Source organism: Glandiceps talaboti, chromosome 11 (genome assembly GCF_964340395.1).
Source record: "Glandiceps talaboti chromosome 11, keGlaTala1.1, whole genome shotgun sequence".
In the NCBI taxonomy this organism is placed as follows: domain Eukaryota; kingdom Metazoa; phylum Hemichordata; class Enteropneusta; family Spengelidae; genus Glandiceps; species Glandiceps talaboti.
This window is the reverse complement of record NC_135559.1, coordinates 9626210-9652706: the sequence shown is the minus strand read 5'-3', so window position 1 is coordinate 9652706 and position 26497 is coordinate 9626210. Positions and strand designations below refer to the sequence as shown.

Genomic DNA, 26497 nt, shown 5'->3' with positions numbered 1-26497 from the left:
TCAAATATAGACATTTGGAAGGCGATTTTGCAGTGTCCATTGACATTTATGCATAAAAACCACCCAAACCTTGAAGTTGAAAATCTAGATTTTCGGCAGATTGTAGAGTTCGCAAAATTGGCTCATAATTCTACAGAGTGTAGAATCACGCCAATTCAGAGAGTAAAATTCTACCGCTATTACTAGGCCCTGCAGCAATTTCATTGACACATGTGCCTCATCAATTTATGGGAATGATTCACACGTAGGGATATTTAAACACCACGTAGCAATGTGTAAGTCACACTTTGCTTTAGTTAAAGCTGGCTCACCAGAGAAAATTTACAAAAATATTTATTGTGCTCATTGTAATGGCGCATATATTCGGCGTTGTGGTGGATCTCCACCATTTCGTAGGAATGGGAAAGACATATATCCCCTGGCGATATTGTTTGATTTGCCGACATTGAGTGAAACACAAATGACGGCAGTTTACAAATCCACAAGCAAAATATCAAACCAAAAGGTTGCTTTGTCCAGCGGAAAGCTTTTTCGATCCAATGTTAATGAATTGTATTGGCCATACAAGGGTTCAACAAATCATTCAAAAGAATACGTGGACTAAAGGTTTTGATTCCAATACCACCGAATTAAATCAATCTGTTCAGTCCACTTTCAATTCCACCGGTAACTTATTCCCTGCATGTAATACAAGTCAATTGTTATGTCTCAATACTTCAGAGTACAATGTCAAAGGTGGTACACTGGTGTTTCGCTATAGAGATTCAACATACGAATCAAGCGACTTTTATATTTCTGTAACCAATGCTATTGCGTACGTCTGTGCTAATACCATGTCTGATTATCAAGTAGCTCGAATTGAAAGGTGGTTAATCTGGTTAACAATTGCCTGTTCTTCGTTATCCGTTGTTTGTCTTTCTGCACATATAATCATCTACTGTACTTCCAAGAAAATGCATATTTTCCCGAAGAAACTTCTTCTAAATCTAGTTATATCATTGTTAATTGCACAGGGCCTATTCCTATCTGGAATGGGAATCAATGAATTTCCACGACTTTGTTTTCCACTTGCTGCTTGTCTTCATTACACCTGGATGGCCTCTTTCTGTTGGATGGCAATAATAAGTTTTGATATGTGTCGAACCTTTCGTTCTGTCACAAAGTTGTTACACGTTAATCAGGGAAAGAAGATTTTCTTTACTTATTTTATGTGTGGTTGGGGTCTACCTGCTATCGTTGTAGGATTACTAGTTGCTATAGATATATGCACTGGCCTTAGCATCGATTACGGAGCAGATGGGGTATGTTGGATTCGTAACAAAGTGGCATTTCTTGAATTCTTTGTCACTCCAATAACCACAATCCTTATTTTCAACACTGTGTGTGGCGTTCTGGTCGTCATAGCCATCAAATGTAGTTCGACTGGTGTTCAGACCGGCAGTGTCGGGGGATGGCGAAAACTAACCACTCTGAGTTTAAAATTGTCTATTGTGATGGGTATATCTTGGAGTCTAGCTTTGGTTGAAAGTTTCATCGATGACGTTGCTCTGAGTGTCTTTGTCATAGTGTTCAACTCTCTCCAAGGAACGTTTGTATTTATTGCTTTTATGGTAGATAATCTTTTATCAGCTCGGTGTGCTACAAAGGGAAAAAGTAAACCACAAAATACACCTCAGCAAAGTCAATGTCATAATCGATTCGTTGAACAACAATTGTAAAGTAAACCATGGCGTTCTGCACAACATATACCGAAGACCTAACGACGCCCCTCTATCCTGTCTTTGAGTTTCTATAGGTGCTAGTCTGCAGAGTAAAGAAACCTGCTTTGATACCTGAACCTATATGTACTATACACAGTAAGGTCAGCAAGTATTAGTAGGTAGTCATCACGGTAGATGTACAACTACTGGGGTAGTGGTCAGTGTGTGATCCAAATAGAGTTTTGACGCCCGTCTATGCCTCACACTGCCATATGTCAATATATCGTGGTTGGATAGTGTGTCGTGAGAAAATTTTTGCTACCAAGGGTGGTGTATGCACTTGGTTGACCATGGTTTATCCATTTCAAGTAGTAAGCAGCATTATATCACTGTTTGTGATTTTTATGACTTCTCTAACTAATAAGCATCTACTGTTGTTGACAGTAGTACTAACATACAACGGCTATAGTCTTTGACTATGGTGTGATTTATATTGAAGTGTCCTACCTTTATTTGACATGACCGCAAGGTAGTTATAAATATTGTAGCATTCTTGTTGCCAAGGATAGGCTTTCCGGGGCTATAGCCACGGTGAAAGGTGTGTGTGTGTGTGTGTGTGTGTGATATCCGCAATATATCCGCAATTATATTAGTTGGTCGCAAAAGGGCCTTAAGTTTGAACTGTCATTGGTCGAGGACTCTCCCTTCAATATTTTAGTAGTAAACATCTGCCAATCAAGGTGGTGTTCTTCTAAATTGAACAAAACGGATGTGGTGCCAGGCTAAACACTTGATTCATATAGCAAAACTTCGGCAGCAGTTGTTGGTATGAATCTCTGTAGGTAAGGTAGCTGAGCTTCTGGAATCAAGGTTTTGGCATCTGGATGACACTTGTGATAAGTATCAAAGGCCACATTGTGAAGCTTATTTACCTCGCCTTCACCCATCTGTTGTACAAATTTGTACAAATGACCATTTGGGTTCTGAAGTAGTAGATGAGGTTCATCAAATTCTACAACACGTCCCTCGTCTAATACCAGTATTCTATCTGAGTCCATGACAGTGTTAAGACGGTGGGCAATGGTTAGTACTGTACAATGTTGGAATCGGCTACGTATCGTCTTCTGAATTAGCATGTCAGTCCTGTAAAAACAGACCAAGAATATAGGTCAATACGTTCTTCCTTATCTTTAATTGTAAGAATCTCGTCGAATTAAGGAAATCTTGGTTAACGTTTCTAGAATAATTCTGGTCAGATATTCACTGTCGAGAAGGGCCAAAGTGGACATTATATAACTGATGGATGTTATTCATAGCAAAATCTACAGGAATGTCTTTCAGCCAGTTCTCGTGTCTGGATTTGGGATACAATGGACAACACTCATATATTAGCATCTTAATTCATTTGCAACGATATAACTAATATAACTGACGTGTTATTTCACTTTTTGCTAGTCAACTTTAATGTTATTGAATCATGGCTGTGAATTTCTCACTTAGATATTTTGGTTCTATAATGCCTACTGGGTTTTCACATTGATAATTATTTTCATTGCGATGCAAGAGTAATGCATGAACTACTGACAAGCCAGTAACAATTATCAGAGAATATAAAGGAAGTGATCGGTGAGCTTCTATAAACCATATTGCATGTTTCATGTAACTCACCTCGGATCTACATTAGCTGTTGCTTCATCTATGATAAGTATTTTATTATTTCGTAGAATAGCTCTGGCTAGACACACTAGCTGTCTCTGACCAACACTCAGATTTGTTCCTGATTCAGCCATCTCTGTTTCCAGTCCTCCAGGTAACTCGTCGATTGCACTGCTTAACTGTACCTGATGAAAAAATAGAAACATATATATGTGTGTGTGTGTGTATATATATATATATATATATATATATATATATATATATATATATATATATATATATATATATATATATATATATATATATATATATATATATATATTACTTGTCTTTCTGTTGATTAATCAGCTAAGCGTTTTTGGCTTGAAAGAATCATAGTGAAACATGTCTGGCAAAGGACTACCCCTTAGCATTTGTTTCATCGAATCGAAGGGTGACATGTATGGTATATGGCAATTAAGAAGGTTGAGACAGCAGCGTATCTTATCGACTGTTCAACACAAACATCATTCACCAGATCCGGGTATAGATTTTAGCACTAAGTGAATGATGTTTCTTTACATTAAATATATCAGTAGTTCTAATCCTTTCCGACTCTTCCCCATTGTTTCAACCATGCTCTCAATTTCATTTAGCGGACACCTTTTTAGTTAATGGGACACTTTTACACAAAGAAAGTGTCCGCATACCGTTAATCCATGAAAGAAATTGTCCGCTAACATTTTACTCATGAAAGAAACTGTTCGCAGCTTGTTTATCATTTCCATGGCACTGTCCCCACCTTGTCATTGTTACAATGCAATCAACATGTGCTAGGTCACCGCGCCTAATCTTGCACCTGTCATTCTGTAAAGTGTGTATAAAAGATCGATGTTACATTGGTAGGTCTCGAACATAGTACCTCTAGTTCTGTACCTATCTATCCAAAGACAAGCTCTGTAACCACGTCACTACAAAGTGAATTGTGCTAAAGCAGGTCTCCATATACAAAGTGTTCATTCTATAGCGAATTTTGTAAATTAACATGATAATGTGTACGAGGTTACGCAAAAGAGCTGGAGATAACAAGGTTGACTTTCTGGTGAAAACCCTAAAAACTCGTCGAATTCGAAGTATAACTTCGTTAAAGTACACGTCCCGGACATTTACTGTTTTTTATTAGGACAGTTTTGGTTAACCCATCAGATATATTGTCCTCGGCTGCACCTCGAACAGAATTACAGACGGGTTAACCAAAACAGTCCTAATAAAAATAGTAAATGTACTCTGACATATACTATAACTATCAGTTAAACTAAATATAGTAAACCAACCTCCTTGATGTAATAAGCCTACCTGCTCTAAAGCCTTCCAGAGGTCTGCGTCTTTATACTCAGTAAAAAGATCCAGGTTTTTGCGAAGTGTTCCAGAGAACATGACAGGATCCTTAGTGAATGTAAAATAAGACATAGAACGATTTTATTTTACCGACAATATTAGTACCGAAATGACAAACGTTCTCCTTCTTTAAAAAAGACAGATAAAGAAATGGTAACATTGTGAAACTAAATAATGAGGATGCAGGATGTGACTGCAACATTTGAACTACTGCATCACGTTTTTCCTCTTTAAAAAACCTGTTAAGTATTTCCTATGTTTCTTTATAATGGTCTCTCGTCTATTAATAAATAGCAGACTATCCTGGACAATAACCGATAAATTTGCACTTACTAAACAAGGAAATAAAGTTGGCTAGTAGCAATATTAACAATGGAAGTCCACTGGCGTCCTATGCATAAATAAAATTTCTTTCGAGGGTAGGAGAGTGTCTGACTTTTTGTCAATCATTATTTCTATAAACAAATTCTTTGAATTGCGGAAAAGAGTGAACACACAAAATGATTGATTTTATTCAGCAACCAACCAGTCTGATGATAATGAAATGTCATGGGTATACATCAGCTGCTTATCAGTATGTATGTAATAACAATACTGCAAAGCGATATCTCAAATCAAGTTCCCTGGCCAATATATTGCATACAGCTGCAATACATTCATATGCATTATAAAATGGCAATTGTACATACCTGTGGAATTATTGATATATTACTTCTTAAATCGTGTAAACCGATTTCACAGATGTCCACGTCATCAATCATTATAACACCTTGAGGTTCAGACATACGAAATAACATAGAAACGAGGGAACTTTTACCAGCACCTGTTCTTCCTACAATGCCAACCTAAAAGGAAACATCAAGTCAAACATAATACATGAACAGCTACATAGGAATAATTGTCTGTTCTTATTTGCAAATTAACACAGATAGTTTGATAGACCTAATCCTTTGAAGTCTTAATAATAGCCCGTTTCCAATGAATTTGTTTTCCTCGAGTAAATGAGATGACAGCACTATAACAGCTGGTCTGGTGAAGAGAAATTACAACTTACATGGAAGTAAAGTATTAGTAAAGTATCAAAGTATATGGATGGTAACTACACCTTTTATCAGATGGAAAAAATATTGAACATTAAATATTAAGACCACGATTTATACAAAGGCTTGTCCTCCTTCTGACATACAAAGCTCTCAATGACAAGGCTACAACACGACCTTCTGCAAAGTTACACACTGACATGTTCCCGTTGTTCGTTCAGGTAACAAGAGTCTCCTAATTCAAGACCAAGGAATATGGTAGAAGTGTATTTTCCAACTGTGCGTCCAGACTATTGGAATTCATTACCATTTGATATACGATTATATGGCAATCATCAAATCTGAACATTTTCAAGAACAAACTTAAGACACAAATGCTCAAAAAAAAGCATTTTATGCGGATTGACCCCTTGAACTGTATTTTGGGTCTGGAATCTAGCGCGTTATAAATGATTGATTGGTTCCTTGCTTGCTTGCTTGCTTGCTTGCTTGGTTGACCGACCGACCGATTGATTAATTGATTTTTTACATCATCGTTTCTAAGAAACTACATATACTACCCACAACATCAACGTAACACAACGATGCTACTTTATATGTAATGCCTGATATAATAAGGCCGAGTTATTACTAACAATGTACACACACAAGTCTGTCTCTCTGGCTTCAGCATTGGTAAATTTCAGGGTTTTTTCCATACATTGTACATTTCTCTGAAGGTAAGATACATCCTCCAAAGAAAAAATGGCCTCACCTGTTCTTTTGATTTGATATGCAGATATATATCGTCAAGTACATATTGCATGTCATCGAAATATTTAAAGTGTGCGCCCTCTATGGTAATTACACCATGCTTTGGCCAACATGGATCTGGTTTGGTATCAGTTTCTAATGGAGCTTCTGGAGGAATATTACTGTATGATAATACTCTTTCAACAGATGTCATCTGCGAAATAGGAAAATAGAATGCTATAAATCATGATATTTTTTAAGAGTAAATTCAAAATAGGATTGTCGTGTGTAACATGTATTCATGAGCAACTACGTTTGTATGTGTGTTCATATTTGTTATGCATGTATGTATGTATGTATGTATGTATGTATGTATGTATGTATGTATGTATGTATGCATGCATGCATGTATGTATGTATGTATGTATGTATGTATGTATGTATGTATGTTTGTATGTATGTATGTATGTATGTATGTATGTATGTATATATGTATGTGTGAATGTATATGAGATGTCTTGCCCCGCCACTTAATTAAACATTACCTCAACACAGCTTTAAGTCAGCAAGAATGTATCGAAAAAGTACCGGAATATTATTCACAAAGCAATCAAAACTTATCAGAAAATTAATACTTTTATATATGATTAAGCAATGCAAAAATAAATGATAAATTTAGGAAAACATGTGCTGTGATAATTTTCGTTTGAGAACAACTCGGGAACTACTGTTTTCAATATCTGCTAGCAAGGAATTCCAAAGTGAGGCATCACTATAATTCAAACTATGATGACTGGGGTAAACCTTGCTCTGTGGTTGTAATGGTTTGAATTACGTACGGATCGTGTATGTTTAAAATAAACCGTTTGTTAGGTACTACAATATCAGACCAATTCAATCAACCTGATGCTCACAACTATTTAGTGAATCAGTTGTCAATTGTAATGTGAGGAGAGGAGTGGGTCTTACACTAGAGCAGTGTTTGAGTGAGGCTCACATTGTATTCAACAGACCTATCCTGATATGTAATTACTGAAAGCTCGCTTAATGTACCTGATTTTCAATATCAGCACTGTGCAGTACGGCATTTTGAACCAGTCCCATCAATGTCAAAGAGTAAGTTAATGACAAACCAACTAATCCTCCATTTAATCCTGTTAACACAATAGTTTGATGGTTATGCATAGTGTCAACCATTTGTGTCATTTATTTGTGTGTGTGTGTGTGTGTGTGTGTGTGTGTGTGTGTGTGTGTGTGTGTGTGTGACTAATCATTCACATGGCTGATACGATTACATTAAGTAACATCTCGGGCCTATATCGTTCCTATCAACTAATGATAGAAATCACATTTCCGTGTTTACACTTTCACTTATCATGCATTTATGATCACCTATAGAGTCCGCAGTCCATATGAATACCTGTAGAAGGGTTCAAATTGTGTCCAACTTACTTTCCTCGGCCAAAACACAACAGAAGGCCACTGCTGTCGTAAAACAAGCACACAGTAAGTCAATGCGGATCCCAAACCATCGACTACTTGCCAAAAACAGAAACCATCCTTCAGTGTGAAGATCTTGGTGAGAATCAAATTCTTCTACAAATATTGTTTCTGCATTAAAAGCACGTATCGTACACAGTCCTTGTAGAGTAGCTGATAGATGGGAAAATACTGGACTACGTGCTGCATTGGAATGAAAGTAACGTTAATTACATTGCAAAATTTACAGTTAAAACATAATTTTGTAATATTAAATCTAAGTCAGGAAAGAAGACCTGCAGCCGATGACACTTTAACACTAGTTCCATTATTCTCTGAAAAGGTGTTATGTCATGATGAATTCAATGTATTGGCAGTAGACTTAAAGTAACCCGAAGTCAACATGGAATATACTTCACTTACTGACTCCTTCCAATCTTTTTATGTCCCTTGATGTGGCAACATAATACTTCCTGAGATATAATAATACCAATATCAGGGGCACAGTTGGGATAAACACCCATGGGTTAATAACACTGACAACAATGACTACACCAATGATTTGAGTAGGAGTCTGCAATGAAAAGAAACAACTATGAGATTCTATTATATGTATCCAATGACTGGAGATTAGGTCAGTTGACATTCGTTTGTCTGATTATCATCCTCTTGGTTGAATACTTTTAGCATGGCGAGAATCATGTCATTAATGATATACAAGGGCAGAAGCAACTATACTCATTTACTGACAATTTGATATTATTCTCCGACATTTTTTTCGTTAACCCAAGGAAAATACTAGTGTCTACGAGTTGCAGTACGAGTAGTGGCAAAACTCTTAGGTAACGAGTACTTTCCGACTGAGTTAAGAAATATATTGGAGAATAGCATAACTACACCAGTAATATCAAAGAAAAAAGTATTGACGATTTTGAACGTTTGACTCATATTTCGAACACAGCAGAACCAGTGATGTGAACACGCGTTGTCGTGACATAGACGGGCGTTGTCGTGACGTAGAACGACCAGAGTATATTCTATATTTTGTGTTCAATTTGGCTCGTGCGTGGTGTAATATATATTAAACTGTTTTATATGGCCATATGTGGTCAAATGACTAGATATTTTGTTAACGACATTCCAATGTCCAACTCCACATTTTCTGACCATGGTGCAACACCAATTATACCACTGCGATCGGGGTTCGAACCCCATTCAGGGTTCGATTAAAATTACCACGCTGTAAGTAAGAAGAGTGTCGTTCAGTTTGACTCTACCGAACAACGCAGGTTTTCCCCGGGTACTCCGGTTTCCTCCTGCATAAACACTGACCCCATGAGGGATGGTCCTCACTGGACTTCTTGGGAGACAAGTGTGTATATGCTTAAAGAACTATCCAGTATAAATAAAGATTATTAAATAAAGATTATTATTATAGACAAAGAGAAATCGTTTGATTGTCTCGTATTCTCATTTTGCGATTCACCTATTATTATAGATTAGTATACAGTTGCAGAACTCACAATGCATACATTACTTTCAAAACACATTTATATAAACAAATATTATGACGTCATACCTGACAAAAGACAAAGATACTCCACGGTAGTACTTCATCCATGTATCCTGTATCTCTAGAGAATCTGTTTAAAATTCGACCTGTCAAGAAAATGTTAAAGTGAAATGTTCTTGCTGACTAACTCTTTAAATAAATAAATAAAACATACTGGTACTTTATTTAACTCTGATGAAAGCAAAAAAAAAACAGAATTCTTTAGCAATACAGACATGAAGCCACCAGGCAGCTATTAAAATAGTGACTCACCGACTGGATTGGTATCAAAAAAGTAGATCGGGGTTCGGATTATTGCAGCAAACATTTTGTTGTGTAATTTTCGTGAAGCAGTAACACACACTCTGAAGATATAAATTGCCCTGACAAGTGCAACGATAAATATACAAACGACAAAGGCAGTATAAATCAAGATGTTGTTTGTTGTTTCAAAATCCAGGAAGCCCTCATCTTCTGAATAAATCGTCTAGGACAGAAAGTAAAATTGAATAAAATTTGAATGAAAAATCAGACCTTCTGATCTACTTTAGATTCATATTTTTTCCCCTTTTTTGATATTTTGCTGATAATAATGAAACATTTCAAAAACCTTGGATAACAATTATTGTTTTGTAGTCTTTTCACTCGTAAAGTGTACATTTTGGCAGATATAACCAAAACCTGAAGAGCATGGTGTGAAATGGATCACGTTTGCTAAAAAAAGATGAAAACCCAAACTGTATCAGAAAGTGTTCCTAAAAAATATGTGCACAAGTTCTGATGACGTACATTTCGCGACAACAGCGGTGTACGCTAAGTGTTCATCTATTTACATCACTGTTCTCCCCACAGATGGTTTCACTGCAGTGTCATAAATCTATAATATCAACTTTTAGATGATGATAGTCTTCCCGTCAATATGTCTATCAGCCTACAATTATGGATAGATGTTTCATGTATTGTTATGATGAAGATTAACACTAATTATTTTCAAAAATGTGGCGCTAATTAAGTATGCATACCGTTTGTTTATATTGTAATCATTAAATATTCTTAGAATGAAACAGTCAAATACGTTTACATGTTGCAGTGTTTTTGGGACACGCCTAAAAGTAATAGTTAGCTCTGGCCCCTTCCAGCGTTACCTAGATATGGAAATAAAAAGAAAAGTTGTCCAACTCAATATCTCGGGCTACAAACTGCATCACTACATACAACTACTTGCATTGTGTTAAATATGGTCGCCATTGCATCACCTGTTACTACATCAAGGTTGTTTGTGGAAGAATTCGAAGGAGAAGCTATTAACGTAAATGAATTAAATGACCAAAAGGTTATGTGTGGTCATATCTTATTACACTCACTGCAATTTTTGAAATGCCATTTTCATTTGATTAGCAATGTATTTTACGGAGGGGACACAGAACATATTATACCTTGCTCATTGTCCTATAAACGTCCTCAAAATTCAAACATTGATTTAGTCTTATTATCAACCACTTGATCTGAAAAGTTCGTTGAGCAAACTAAGTAAAAGTACTGTAGACCCAGATAAACCAAATATTCTTAATTGTGTTTGCCTTCTGGTTAGATGGCATTTGTATGAAACAAAACGTTGAGAAAAAAATGACAAATTTTACCAATTTCTTACATTTTATGAAACGTATATATCGATGCGAGTGTTAGACAGCAGTACAAAATATAAAAACAATATTTCAACAAGTGGTCCAGACTTCATGATCTCTTAAAAGCATAATGTCTTTCCATTTTTGTTTGTTTTTTGTTGGTATTTTTGTTCAGTGAGATTGAAAACATGAACTTTTTATTTATTCGCTCTCTCTTGTACCCCCCCCCCCCCCCGAAAACAATTGAAAAAAAATCTTTAAACTAAAAAAAGAATATGGTATAATATACAGATTTTCCATTGAAGCTTTCATCAGAGAAATGCATTTTATGTCATTTCCTTCTTGGACATGAAGAGTCTAATCATAACATATCAAGCATGCTTAAGTAAGTTCAGCCATTTTTGACAAAGGCCTTTCTGGAATAATAAGCTAGTTCAAAGGTCAATCTGTCCAATCCATTTACCTGGTTGTTAGTACTATTAGGAAATGCACTCAATGCTAACAGAGCTGCATGGTTTCTTTCCTCATTGGTAGTCCATATTGATAACCAAAAATCTGACATTGTGATAACACCCTGTACAAAGAGGAAACAATATAAGTATGGATTATTAGACTGGGAAATATTTCTGGGTTAAACCCTTTTTGTCCAGATATTTTGTCTACTGCTGACATTTTGGTAAATTCTAAGACTACAGGTGTTTTTGTTATTTTACTAGTAAAGACAATATTTCAGCTATTTTGTAATAAAAATACCTTTTTGGTACAATTGTTAGCAGCGAGTAAAACTGACAATTCCCTACACAGTAATAAATACGTACACAAACGGAAAACGACAGACACAAGCGCCTCGAAGATACCCTAGTTCATATTTCGTTCAACCTCATGGTGTATTGTTTGATTTGTTTGTTTGTTTGTTTGTTTGTTTGTTTGTTTGTTTCAGTATATCCGTATCTTATATCACTAACCTGTGTTGTAAAATTGACGACTACAAGTATTATTAAACCAAATGAACTACAACCAGCCTTAAAGTATGCCTTGACGACTCCCCATTCTACATAACCAACAGACCTCTCTTCTTCTTGTTGGTTAGCAACAGCTTCCAATGGCTATACAGTAAGCAGAACAAGGTATTTCAATACAAACATATGTGTTTGGGGCCATTTTGAGAGTGATACATTGATGCATCGATTCAAGAGTGGGTTTTACACAGCACCAAGGTAGGTGTACGTATGAAGTAGGAAAAAACAACAGAAACCCTAAGAAATAGAAACTGCTCCTCTCTAGGTAAAGTATATTTTTAAACATTAACATTTCAGCTTACCAGTTTTGAAGCAAGTGATGCTACTGAATGCAAGGAAGCACTTATGTCTGAAAAACAATCTTCTGAATTGACTCTCTTAATAAGATTTGTGGATGAACCCCTTGAATAATGTAGTACTCTTTTAGAGCTTTCATCAACGTCTCTTTTCAACAGAGATGCAAAATCTACACCACTGGCTAACAGTTCATCATATGAGCCATGTCCTACCATCTGCCCCTGAAAATGAACATCGAATATTTAAAAAAAAATGGATTGCCTTCAAGGGCCACCGATGCATTACTGTTGGAAATATTGTTTGCCCAGCAGTACCTCTTAAAATCCTCTAGGTTCATATACACAGCGATGTAATGTTGCTGCTTGCATATAGTTACATGCTAGCATAGTATAGATGTAATTGATATCAATTATTTTAGCTACATGTCATGCATACGATCATACAAGACTTTACATAATTTTTATCATAGCTGATCATGTCATTTGCATTGAGGCTTCACAAGTTTGAGGTTTATCCATAAATTCATGATATAAATTTGCCTAATTATTTTTATAGCCGATACTTTTTAGTACATCCATAGTATACGTTTATCAGCACACTACTGGCCACTGAATCTACTTAAAGTTATTATAGCAACTCTTTTACATCTGCAACATCTATTCCCTCGAGTATTTACCTGTTTCAGAATAAGAATATTATCAGCAGCTGTCAGATACTGGAGTTGATGAGTTACTAGTATACAGGATTTGCTGGATAGGTGACCAAGAATACACCTGAAAGGCAAAGGGTGTCACACGGATGATTTGGTGTGCTTCAGGAATTTGATATAGTCAATGGTGCAATCACAGATGCTTTGAATGCCAACTTCACAAAATATATTTTAATTTCATCACAAACTAATAAATAATATAGCCTTATCATTTCTGGCACTTCACTCATTACGATTATTATTATATTACTGTAACTGCCCTATGTCTTCATTTACCATATCTGTCGTCTCAGCAAAAGGTAGGTTTTATGTGCCTCGAATGGACTTACTTATGAAAGAGATGTCTTCCTACAGCAGAGTCTACAGCACTAAGTGGATCATCAAGGAGATATATGTCAGCATCTGAATATACAGCTCTTGCTAGATTGACCCTTGCTCTTTGACCTCCACTTAAGGTCACACCCCTTTCTCCAACCAAGGTAAGGTCACCGGCCGGTAAATGTTGGATATCCTGGTAGTTGGAAGAATTGGAATAATATGGTATGGTATAGTATGGTATGGTATGGTATATATATATATATATATATATATATATATATATATATATATATATATATATATATATATATATATATATATATATATATACCATACCATACCATATAATACCATATATATATATATATATATATATATATATATATATATATATATATATATATATATATATATATATATATATATATATATATATATATATATATATATATATATAACTCGGTGAGTATCAATTTGCTAAAACAGTGCTCTATACCGCAGTGGCAGAGCGTAATAGTTTTGGTAGTACTGGAACGCTTTCTTGGTTGTAACTCGGAGTTTCACGCATAGTGCGATCGTCAGACAACTCTTTACCCTTGAGTTGTCTGACGATCGCACTAATGCGTGAAACTCCGAGTTACAACCAAGAAAGAGTTCCAGTACTACCAAAACTATATATATGTGTGTGTGTGTGTGTGTGTGTGTGTGTGTGTGTGTGTGTGTGTGGTTTACAAATTTGAATACATTTGTGCAAACAATAACATAATAGTTGATCATGGACAACGAATTACTCACGCTTTTAAGCCCACATAACTCGATAACCTTGTCATATTTCTTCTTATCATAGTCCATACCAAACAAGATATTTTGTCTAACAGATGCTGAGAATACCCAAGACTGCTGGGATGCATATGCTACTTTACCCTTGACCTTTACTTTGCCATTTGTAACAGGCATCTCTCCAAGTAAAGTCATAAGAAGGGATGACTATAAAGATGAAAAGATATAACTTTTGATGTGTTAAGTAAGTCGAGTGAGAAGTTTTTTTGTTTTAAACGAGCTTGAGTATTTGCATGCTCATTCGACATTCCAAATGTTTTCGTTGTGCAGACAATAGGCTGTGATAAGTGTACATCCGTATTGAAAAGATTAAGCTTCCAATGAAAACAACACTGTGTTTGACTACACATGACAGCTGAAGTTGAAAATCATTAGCATAGAAGACAAGTCAACAACGCCATCCACATTTCATAATCGATATATTAGAGCTGTGAGGTAAATTCGTTAAGATCTATCAGTTGTGTAAGAAATGTATTTCATACATCATTCATAATGTAGGCTATTTTACTGACGTAAAAGAAAATTCCAATCAGACATTATTACATACTTATACTGATTATACTGGAAATCTTGCAGGAACATCTCTACAACAATCTCTTATTATTGCCGATAGTAATGATTGCTGTGGTGGAGTATCATTTTCTGTAAAAATTTACCCATAATCCATTGCAGAAAATCACGAAAATAGGAAAATAATTACAAGTGCACTAAGGCATCAAACAAGATTTTAAAGTTGAATAAGTTACCAAGATACTATTATAATTTATCGCCAACATCCATTTGTAACTTGATTGGCAATAATCGATACAAATGAATCAAAGGAGAAATGCTTGTGACTAGCTGGACTTCTGATAACAGTTAATAAAGACGATGGAGGAAATACGGTCTTAATGTGAAATAAGAGAGAAAGATTTTAAATTTGGTCTATTGGTAATTCTTCTAACATCCTAACATGCCTGTATCTGACGTTGTTAACCACAACACAACACAACACAACACAACACAACACAACACAAATGACACATCATGACGAAATCATACCTTTCCTGAGCCGACTGGACCAATGACTGCCATTAGATGTCCTGGTTTGACTTCAAAAGTGATGTCTTTCAATGTCGGACTGTCAAGGTCCTGTAAAAAGTTTTAGATGTTCTTTTGTATCTTAGATTATTCGTAGATACTAACCAAATTCAAATCCATATCTTGTACAGATAATTATTTCACCTCACACACCTCTATATCTATCGGACACAGTATCGTATGGGAAATAATTGAAATTCATGCAGTTATTAAACTGTGAATAATAACAATGTGTATAGAAAGCTTATCAAATGGTTAATGAAGGTATGTAATGTGTCCTTGTTCAGTACTGTCACGCTGTTAGTTTTATAGCGTTCTTGAAAATTCAAATAAAGTCTCCTGTGCTGCGTCATTTCCGTCCGTACATCACCTACGTAAGAACATAATTCCAGCAGGACATGTCACGTTTAGCCAATAGCATTTGGCGTTCGATGCTTTCAAATTACTGATGAGGATACAAATTTGTATCATTCATTACTCACTGCATCCCAAATTCCTGTGACGTCACGAGCGCTCACTTCACAATCACTAGCTTTGGGTCGTAGATTAGTATCCTTTCCAGCAGATGACTTATCCAACTCATCAAGTAAAAGGAATTTCTGTAATAAGGATGGAGGAAATACGGTCTTAATGTGAAATAAGAGAGAAAGATTTTAAATTTGGTCTATTGGTAATTCTTCTAACATCCTAACATGCCTGTATCTGACGTTGTTAACCACAACACAACACAACACAACACAACACAACACAACACAACACAACACAACACAACACAGCACAGCACAGCACAGAACAGCACAGCACAGCACAGCACAACACAACACAACACAACACAACACAACACAATACAACACAACAAACACAACACAACACAACACAACACAACACAACACAACACAACACAACACAACACAACAAACACGAAAACATAAGTTGTTTGGGTTAAAGGAGCGAGCTTCGCGATTCCAAAGGCGTGATAGCAATAAAGTGTCGTAACATCAAATGACTAAATAACCACTTCTGTTGATGAACACCGTATAACAATCTGGCTATGAACTCCAATAATACCTCTAGTTATTATTGTACACTTATTGTTTTAATACTTTTTCTATTCTGTTTCCTTTTTTAGACATTTCTCGGGAATGCGTTAACAGCTCACAGTATTGCAATAGTCAAAGAAAGGCAAACGCCGACATTGTCATTTACTAGGCTACCTATTTGTCAGAAGACATCATTTACACTTTCGAAACTCTTTTTAAAAGCGCTTACTGTGATACAACACGTAAGGTAAACTGATTAGATTTTATGATGAAAGCTCATCTGTGTAAAAGTTCAGTCAAAGTTAATAGGTTTAACTTTGTATTGCACCAAAAAAGTAAGATAATACGGACCTATTAACTTAGATTAGAGTTTGCTTTGAAAAGTTGTGGCACTGTCCCAGATAAAGATTTTGAACTACTTACATAATAATTTTCAATATTTGCTGATTCTATCAAGGGTTTCCGTTAATAATACTAGCTACGAGAATGGTATATGTAACCGGTTAGATTGAAACATCTAGCTATTTATACGTATAACAAATGTGACATTCCATTGTACAGGAGAAAAAGTAATCTGGCAATTTAGTAATTAAGTCATCGCATAGTTATACCTTATATATAATGAAGACTATATGTTGTCTCTGTGTTTGAAAGAGTACCTTCCCGTTGATCTCGTGGTTCACAACTGTTATTTCATTAATGTCAGGAGTGGAGCAAATTACAAAATCCGTAGAAAAGATATTGCCATGACTTTTCATGTCGCTTATCGACAGTGTACCAATATCCATATGTGTTTGGTCAATGTGATAACCCCTTTCTGAGCAAATTGAGTCTATCTTTTCATTAGTAAAAACAAACCACCCAAACAATTCATATGTCATGTTATGTTATGTTATACGAGTTTTCCTGTTTTCCTACGAACCGGTCCTTTCATGTTATAGATACAAGTAACAATATCTATTTTTGTGAAGATAGAATTCAAAAATAGGCACAATTTTCAGTTTACCTAAGCAAGAAAAACTGGCCGAAAAACTGCCGTGCATCCGCTTTGATACTGAACGAAAACTACAATAAGCTACAATATCATAATTAAGCATCACACTACAGTTTCGGCTGGCCTAAATCCACCCCACGCCGCGCGTAAAAGTGAATAAAATCTCAAAGCAGTGGTCTGAGGTTGAACAAACCTGAATCCTTGCAGTAGAAACTAGTGCTTGTGCAACGTTCTGTATTGCCCTTGTCATAAATATAGTAGTTGCAACCCTTGCATTGTATATGAGCATATACATTGGGAAAACTATTTGTGGTGAAAGAACTCCTCCATTCAATGTAACAGCCATACAAATGAATAGAACAATGACGAATTGTATGCATTCTGTACCACCTCGTTGAATGGCTGTATACATGGCAGATTTGTGGATATACCTGCATTCATTCCTATGAAAAAAATGATTTCGAATGTTATTTTCAGTAAAGAATTCTCATCGAACACCACTTCATAATCTCCGACAACATATGATATAACGACGTAATATAATTGTATTCTATCCTATCCTACTGGACTAGCTGTTGTTTCGAATGGCAACAGTTCATCAGATCATCAGATCATCAGTCGGCCTGAAGAAGCGTTCATATATAGCATATCTCATACTGGTTATTTTGTCAAAACTATGCAAATGTCAAAAATCAAAATCTACGTCAGCAAGTTATACCTCACATGTAAGCTTCGTTATTGCCAATGCACCTACCAAATTACGTTTTTAATCTTGCATGCTTAAGATGTCCATAATTACCAAAAATAATTCATTATTATGCAAATGAACCATCAAAATAAAAGACTGCATCAGCAAACTATGCAATGTATTGGACACGTGCGCTTTGCTAGCGTTTTTGTATGTACAACGGTATATTGAATTTGAAAATATACTGACGTAACTTCCAGTAATATAAATACATTGTAAATATCAACCTGCCGCCAGGTCTATCGTCTCACTCCACTTAGTCGGCTGGGCATGAAGCATGCTGTATTCAAGTTTATACCATGAGTCAAACAGGTTGTTTATTCACCACTTTACACTTTTAATGAGCCGATCAATTTACAGATTATCCCGAGAAACGACTAGCAGATCAAGTAAATCGAGTTGCTGCATGACGTTCATGTATAATGGTTGAAGCCCAATTCAGCCATGCATATCAGCTGTCTTGAAAACAGCGTTATTGTTAATGTAAATTAGACACAGGGGCGCATATGATTATGAAACGTGAAACCGTATCTTGTTTCCGATATTTTCAATATACTGGTATAATATAATAGCGATAAACCACCCCCTGGGGAAGGTATACCACTCGGTTTTGACCAGTGAACTCAATATATGCACTAGCGATAGTGAGTGCATATATTTCTTTCACTGGTCAAAACCTCTTGTATACCATCCCCAGAGGGTGGTTTATTGCTTAATTTCAAGTTTTCATTCTTACGTTATTGCCTAATTCATTAATTATGCAAATGACAAAATCTTGCATTAAAAAACTACAATGACTTATGTACTTTGTTACCATCAATGTCTATGTCAAGTTAATCGAAATATGAAGCTTGTATACTTCATTTGTTCCAAACAGCACCACTGATTATGCAAATTACAAGTGAAACCTAACGCTATTTCAACACACTTCACAGTACCCATGCTTTGCTTTGATATAATTGATATATGTACTACTATAACAGTATATTGAGTTTGACGGACGCATGTTTCAGATATTGCCTAATCACCACAAACATTAATTATTAACATATGCACTTAACGCATGCACTTTGTCATTGTAAATGTACAGAATTAGTTACATTTTAAGCTGTCATTCATTGTTAGAACACCGCCCGATTACAGTAAATCACTGATTTTGCAAATGACTCATTCAAGCTAAAGGTTTCATCCGCACCCAGGCATTTTACTATCAACATTTGAATCGTGCATTCTTAAAATAGAGCCAAATTACAAATAGTCATTATCAATGCAAATGACTTGTTAATATTCAATGGAAATTAATTAGAACGTAATCAACAATGTGTATCAAGTTAATCAACAAAGCCTCAGCATCTATGCAGTACTTGTGTGATATCATGTTCAGACAGAGACACAGACAGCCAATGCCATTTAAGGTAAAAACCCACCTTCGAATTTTTCTTATTAGTTCACCAAAAGGCTTCTCCCAAGTGTACATTTTAATAACCCTCATTCCTGAGATGATTTCATTCATAATTCTAACTCTCTGGTCTGTCTGGACAGCTGTCTTCTGTCTACAAAGAAAAATCGTAAAAATAATAAAACTCCCAAAGCATTCATAGTTTGGAGACAGTTCGTTCCTAGCCAATTGCCCGTTGTCTTATGTTGATAACTTATCTTGTCTTGTACGGTTCAGATATAAATGTTACAGTTTCATAGGAAATCAGAAAGTATATGGACTAGACCTTATCTTGTGGTAAGGATTTTAAAAGATTTGCTGCACATCAGAGTAAGGTAGGAAACTGTTGATTTGAATTTGACCATAATCGTCTGTTTTAGGTCAACAACGTGTGCTGTTCTGACGACAGTGTTCCTCACCTGAGTTTGAAGTATACTTTGCCCACGCAAGTCTGAATTGGTATCAAAATGAAAAGAACTACAAAACCAGCAAGGCAGGGTGGACCAATCTGTCTCCACAGTATCACAAATACAGCAACACATTCAAGAGGTCCTACCCACACGAAGGGAAACAATTTGGACAGCTGCAAAGTAGACGTGGATATTATAGTACGCAAAGATGTTACGAAAAAAAATGTTTTCGTTTACACATAATTATGCAACATGAGTTCGGTTTCAATGTCTACGCAGGTCAGGCAGTGTTTATTTTAGTTATGTATGTATGTATGTATGTATGTATGTATGTATGTATGTATGTATGTATGGCATTCTGTCTGTCTGTCTGCTTTAGGATATTCCAGGAACCACAGACTGATGGAACAAGCAGTTTATCGCTTGGAATAGTGTTGCTGTTTTATTTTGTTACATGAACGGTGAAGGAAGTGGACAAGGGGAACGCCAGGTGTAACTTGTATGCATGGGAAGTGTCCTGACTCTGCTGCGGTTGTGAATAACAATGGTCAACACTTCTGGATGAAGCATTTGTGGTCCAAAGTACATATCAACTGTAATACAGGTCACTAACTTTAAAACAAAGCATATCTCAAATCATTATTACTACATGCTTCATAAGAAACTTTTATGTGTTTTAATCTCATGAAAACTGCTATACCACTGGCCATCGGCTAGCACCACACACGGTTTTTACACTCATTCATTGCTTTCAGGGGTATCATTCAGTATACAGTAAACTCTTCCCTGTCTTCTCGGTTTCTCCTGATATGGCTAAAGTCCTTCATTCATAGTACTCCCAGCCATGTTAGATGCGTATATATGAGTTGGCTCGTTGCCCCCCCCCCCTCGGCCCCGTATATATGTCAGACAGTGGCCCACATGTCTTCGAGTAAAAATGTAGGCGGCAGTGGCAGTCAGATAACGAGTTGAGTGATTTTCTTTACTTACTTTATAACGGGAGTTAATTTTCAGTATTAGTGGAACATGTTCATGCTGCATTCCTTTAAAGGATTGTTGACACAATAAGTATCCTTCATGTTCAAAAAGTCTTACCTCATCAAACTTGTTAACATCATTAGAGAGTAGATTTACTATCTGTCCAGTTGTCGTTTGTCTCATGGCAATATGGCTAAGTTTTAATACCTAGAACAAACATAAAACAACAAAAATGGTCTTATATATACCAATCTGAAGCTGTATTGTGTTGTGTTGTGTTGTGTTGTGTTGTGTTACGTCAATAATATGATTATCGTGACTTCCATCATCTTGACCATTCCAGGACAAGGTTTTTCTAATTCATTATTGGCTCTAATGAGGTGCCTTGTTTAGGCCTGCTAATTTAACACATAACGATGCCCAGACATTGTGAATTCTGTGACTCTCCAGCATTGCCTGACTTGCAATGGCCCACTGTTGTTTGTCATTTGAATACCTTATGTCGAAGCATCTGTCAGCTACAAAATTAATTTCGGTGATTGAAACAGCTGGAAAGTAGTCGACATGGATATAACATAATGGAAAATCTATTATTATATATGTACCAAAGATTACTTGCATTGGTGTGCCTTTTGCCCATTAAAGTTAAGTACCAATAGTCAAGGATTTATTTTCACATTCGAAATTAAAATGATTTTGTTCTTTGTGGTCATTTATCACATCAATTCCCACCACCTCTCATGGCCACACATCCTCATTATCACACCGTCTGCGAGCCACATAAGGTTCCACACTTATTGGCTCTGTCAATTGCAGACGCCAAAGTCAAAAAGGCAACAAAATCTCGAGTAGATAGAGATGCAATATTAGAACGTAGAATGTAATCACCAATAACTTACTTTCCTGTATATTAGTGAACAGCATGAAATTCTCACACGCATTCCGATACGTTGCAAATAGAAAGTGCTTGGATGTTCGAACAAAATAAGTAGAATGGTACAACCAGCAACACCTGTTGCATACATTAATGCATCGGTCTGTGTTTGATCGGAATCCGGTGCGAAATAGTTAATGAGCTGTGCAAATAATAATGCTGAAATGATTCTGACTGTTTCCTAAAGAATGAAGATGAAATAAACGAGTGTCAACTTAAGACTGCTGATGAAAGAGAAAAAAACTCTTTACATACAAATGGTAATAAATTTATCCATTTACTTATCAATTCAACTCTACTAATTACTTATCAAGTCAACTCTACTAATTACTTATCAAGTCAATTCTACTATTTAGATATCAAGAACATTATGCTATTTACTTATCAAGTCGACTCTACTATTTACTTATCAAGGCAACTCTACTAATTACTGATCAAGTTAATTCTACTATTTTCTTATCAAATTAACTGTACTATTTACTTATCAAGTCGATTCTATTTACTTATCAAGTTAATTCTCCTTACTTCCTTAACAAGTTAATTCTACTATTTACATACCGTTAATACTACTATTTGCTTATGAAGTCAATTCTGCTATTTACGTATCAAGTTAACTACTATTTACTTGTCAATATAATTCTACTATTTACTCTGCTATTATGGTTAAAACGTTATCCTTAATGTCTTACCTTTAAAAGTACTAGTATTCCAAGCAACATGAACTTCACACCAAATGTACGATTGATAGCCTTCGCCAGACTTATATTATTTCCGTTTGGCTTCTTATTTAGTTCTCTTTTCCATTCCCTGAAGAAACAAATTCCATGAAACACCCAGTATCGGTTGTAATACATTAAGAAAAACTGAACTTGCCTAAACAAATCATAAACTATGGTATTGTTAAGGCCACATAAATATCATTACTACACTTTAACCTCTTAATCTTTCATTTTTCTGCTGTCAAATCATTTGCCCCATGACCCAATATGTATCAATCGTAATCAATGACAAGAGAAAATCCATGGGGAGGCAAACTAAAGAAAAATCTGTCAATCAGAAGTTAAACTTGAAAAGGGAATAAAGACCTCAAAATATTGATGATAATGATTCAAAAAACCCTAAATAACCGTGATGTAGAAATTGACTGAAACCTGAAATATCTATGAGCAATATTTTACATAAACGATACGAAAATGAATACTCTTTATGTCTGGCAAAGTTTCTGTATCAATATCACATATTTTCGTAAGGTATTATACAAGAACACTTGTCGAAATACAATTACTAAGTTTTATATATACGCTGCACTAGCTTGTAGTGGAATTGTATATAATCGTAATTATTTCAGAATTGAGCGACAACACCCTGGAAGCTGTGTGTAAAATATATACTTAGTGAACGTATGAAGTAAACTCTGTAAAAGTGTAAAGTGGCCACCATTGAAGGCAGAGATAGACGAAATTGATGTGTAGGAGCTTGATTTTGGTGGTCTGTTAGTATGTCAGTCTGTCTCTCTGTCTGTCTGTTTGTGTTATCACTTTCTCAAAACGGTTCTCCCGAAATTTTGCATTCATGAATTAAGATTATCGGTAATTATCAAATATCTTTAAAATGCAAAGCAATTTGGTGTATATACATTGATGACAACACAAGCACATATTTCCTATTATGCATACTTGTATGTAGTGTTTACTTTAATGATTAATCTGAATAATTCATAATTTTCGGTAAGAAGAGAATATACTGGGTCACAGTATATTTACATTCTAAAAAATGGATAAAGATTTTAAACTTTCTACACCTTTCCCCATCAACACACACTCCTTTGTTTTGATATTTCCTGTTCTATTAGGCATGGTTATTGCCCCTACTTTTTGAGTTTTCTCAATTGTTCTATGCCTCTTAAAATGAATTACTGAAATATTAGATTCTATTAGGTACTTTGAAGGCCTCTGTTGTATACCCTATGCCCTACATAGCTAGCACGGTCATTGGAACGTATATTCTTTTGGTCCATTGAAGGCATGTCTTTCATCCCCTCTGATACTGTACTACATACCTTTCAAGGTCATTCGACAATTGTTCAGCTGAATCTGCTGGTAATGTGTCATACATATCTTCGACTTCAAGAGATCTAGAGTAGCCATATTTGAGAAGAGGATTTAACCACCTGTAGAATGGATAAACAGTACATTTTTAATTAACGTAAAATCTCAACTCATGAATCCGTTTTAAGTGTGTGTGTGTGTGTGTGCACTACATATTTACTCATTCACCCCCACCCCACCTCCACCACCCCACACGCACACGTTATTGAGATAGGTAGGTAGGTAGGTAGGTAGGTACTAGGTAGGGAGACAGGGAGGGAGGGGAGTGAGTTAGACAGACAGGCAGGCAGGCAGATAGGTACAGATAGGTACCATGCCCCAGTAGAATAGCATAACAATAAGTATTTGAAAGTCCTTACTCTTGTAGTTAGTATAAGGATTCTTCTGTTTCATTGTTTCAAGAAAACACTTTGAACAGGCAATGAAATTAATATTATAGTTGCGTATTGTAATTAGGACACCAGAACAGAGTTGGTGCCGTCTGTTTTATGTACGCCTTTTGTGAGTACAGTATCATGGTTATGAGAAATAGGTCACCTAGTATATTCAAGTGGTTTACCTATAAATCATTCCATGGCTGACACACAAGGTCGACTACATGTCAAAGACTTACGACAATGTCCACAATATAAGGACGTTTGAAATGGTTTCTTGTCAATGATCACATCAATTTTGAACTCTGATAACGTAACCTATTTAAATAATTTATTTTGCGATGAAAAATATACTGGAAACTCCCACTATGGACTGATGTCTTTGTAATACTATATTTGTTGTTTGAGTCTGTTGTCATACTTTTCTGAAATCAATTGGTTGTTTGTTTGGTTGGTTGGTTGGTTGTTGTAATTATGCAATCAGTCAATCCCATCTTCCTGGTTAGGTCAGCTTATATTAGATTAAAACATTGCTACATAATTGAATTGATTGTTTGTTTGTCATATGCAATGATTAATTATTTGGCCACTACCAACATGTAACTTCTATTTCACACTGGACAGTGTTATTCCCCGTGAAGGGATACACCAATATCGCATCCTAAAAAAAACAATTCATTGGGCTCGGCATTATAACATCGCGTCGTGGTTTGTTTTGTTTTATTTTATGTTTGATTGCTTTTTGTGCTGGTTGATTGGTGGGTGGATGGGTGGGTGGGTGGGTGGGTGGTTGGCTGGTTGGTTTTCAGTATACAACAATGTGAATGTACGATACGTATGTGGAAGTTTTTAAAACAGACTACAGTGTCCTGAAACTGTCGTCACTGAAACGGGAATGACCTTAGACACACGACACACAAATGTCGTTGTTCTCCCATACATTACAGTGGAATTCTACTCACCAAAATACAAGCCATGATAATGGGTTGGCTGTTGCTCCAGGATTCTTCTGTGATTTCGTTTGGAATTCCTCCATACCGTACACCACTAATAACCCCTTTAACAACTAAGGGGTAGTTCTTGGGCATGTGACGTCTGTCTGTAGCATACTTGCCTTCTTATCATGTACTGTCAACTACAATGTCATGTGAAATGGCACAGCATGATTATGTGTTGAGCGCAGATCACTACAGCAAAAATGGAGGTGCTTAGTGAAGGAGCAGGATTTGCTGGGGTGGGGATGGGGCTGTAGAGAAAATAGAGGGCCATGAAAATTCTCGAGTTCAATTAGGTCGGACCTTATATTTTATAGAGCGTTTTGGAGACTGTGACAATATTTTCTCTTCGACCCCATTCCTCATGTCCCCACCCCCTTCGCTGTACATTCTGCTCGTTCCCAAATCTATCTCAAGGCCGACCTTGTGTCACTCACCCGGAGGTCTTTCTCATGCACATGCACATTTTGTAATGATATACAATCACAGATAAAAACATTTCAATATTCATCATTTCAGCAATTTTGTCCCCTAGTCTAAAAATATATTAAATTCACTTGACAAATTGAGTTACTAGAAAAATAGTTTTAACCGTGGATCTAACCAGTTGACTAACAAGAAAGCTAGGCGTTACCATACCTTGATCAGTTGTGTGTAAACATAATCTCATTGCCTTGTCACAGAGTAGATTAGTGTGAGCATATGTATTTGGTGTTTACAAGTTAAAGTTTTGCTGACGATCTCATTTTAAATTGATTATCCTAACTGATTTGTATCCAACTATATTGAAGGAAATATGATTTAATGACTAATAATGGTTATACCCCTTCTCTCCATCTCGTCCTGTCAATTCTATTTCATGGACACTTTTCGTTAATGAGACACTTTACACAAAGAAAGTGTCTGCAAACTCTTTAACCATGGATAAACTGTCCAGATTGTCGCCTTGTCAATTGTTAGAATGCTACCAACCTGTAAACACATGTACTTCTATGCCTAACACTGCACCTGTTATTCAGTAAAAGTGTGTGTAAAAAATCGTCCATACCCTGAC

At 35.9% G+C, this 26497-nt stretch overlaps 1 protein-coding gene across 1 annotated transcript; it reads right to left on the bottom strand.

Moving 5' to 3' along the window:
- Positions 1–2482: 2482 nt before the first annotated feature.
- On the bottom strand, positions 2483–25484 carry LOC144441983 (ATP-binding cassette sub-family C member 4-like). Its single transcript, XM_078131255.1, has 26 exons — positions 25411–25484; positions 24026–24136; positions 22656–22773; positions 21932–22147; positions 21150–21239; positions 20064–20227; positions 19634–19759; positions 17652–17901; positions 15907–16023; positions 15386–15475; positions 14300–14491; positions 13516–13697; positions 13154–13250; positions 12483–12698; positions 12127–12267; positions 11625–11735; positions 9810–10023; positions 9564–9643; positions 8408–8558; positions 7958–8188; positions 7559–7659; positions 6528–6719; positions 5423–5578; positions 4692–4781; positions 3369–3541; positions 2483–2843 (listed from the first exon to the last, which is right to left on the bottom strand). Exons 1-26 carry the CDS (start codon positions 25482–25484, stop codon positions 2483–2485), a joined length of 4044 nt encoding a protein of 1347 aa, XP_077987381.1.
- Between the last annotated feature and the right edge of the window lie 1013 nt (positions 25485–26497).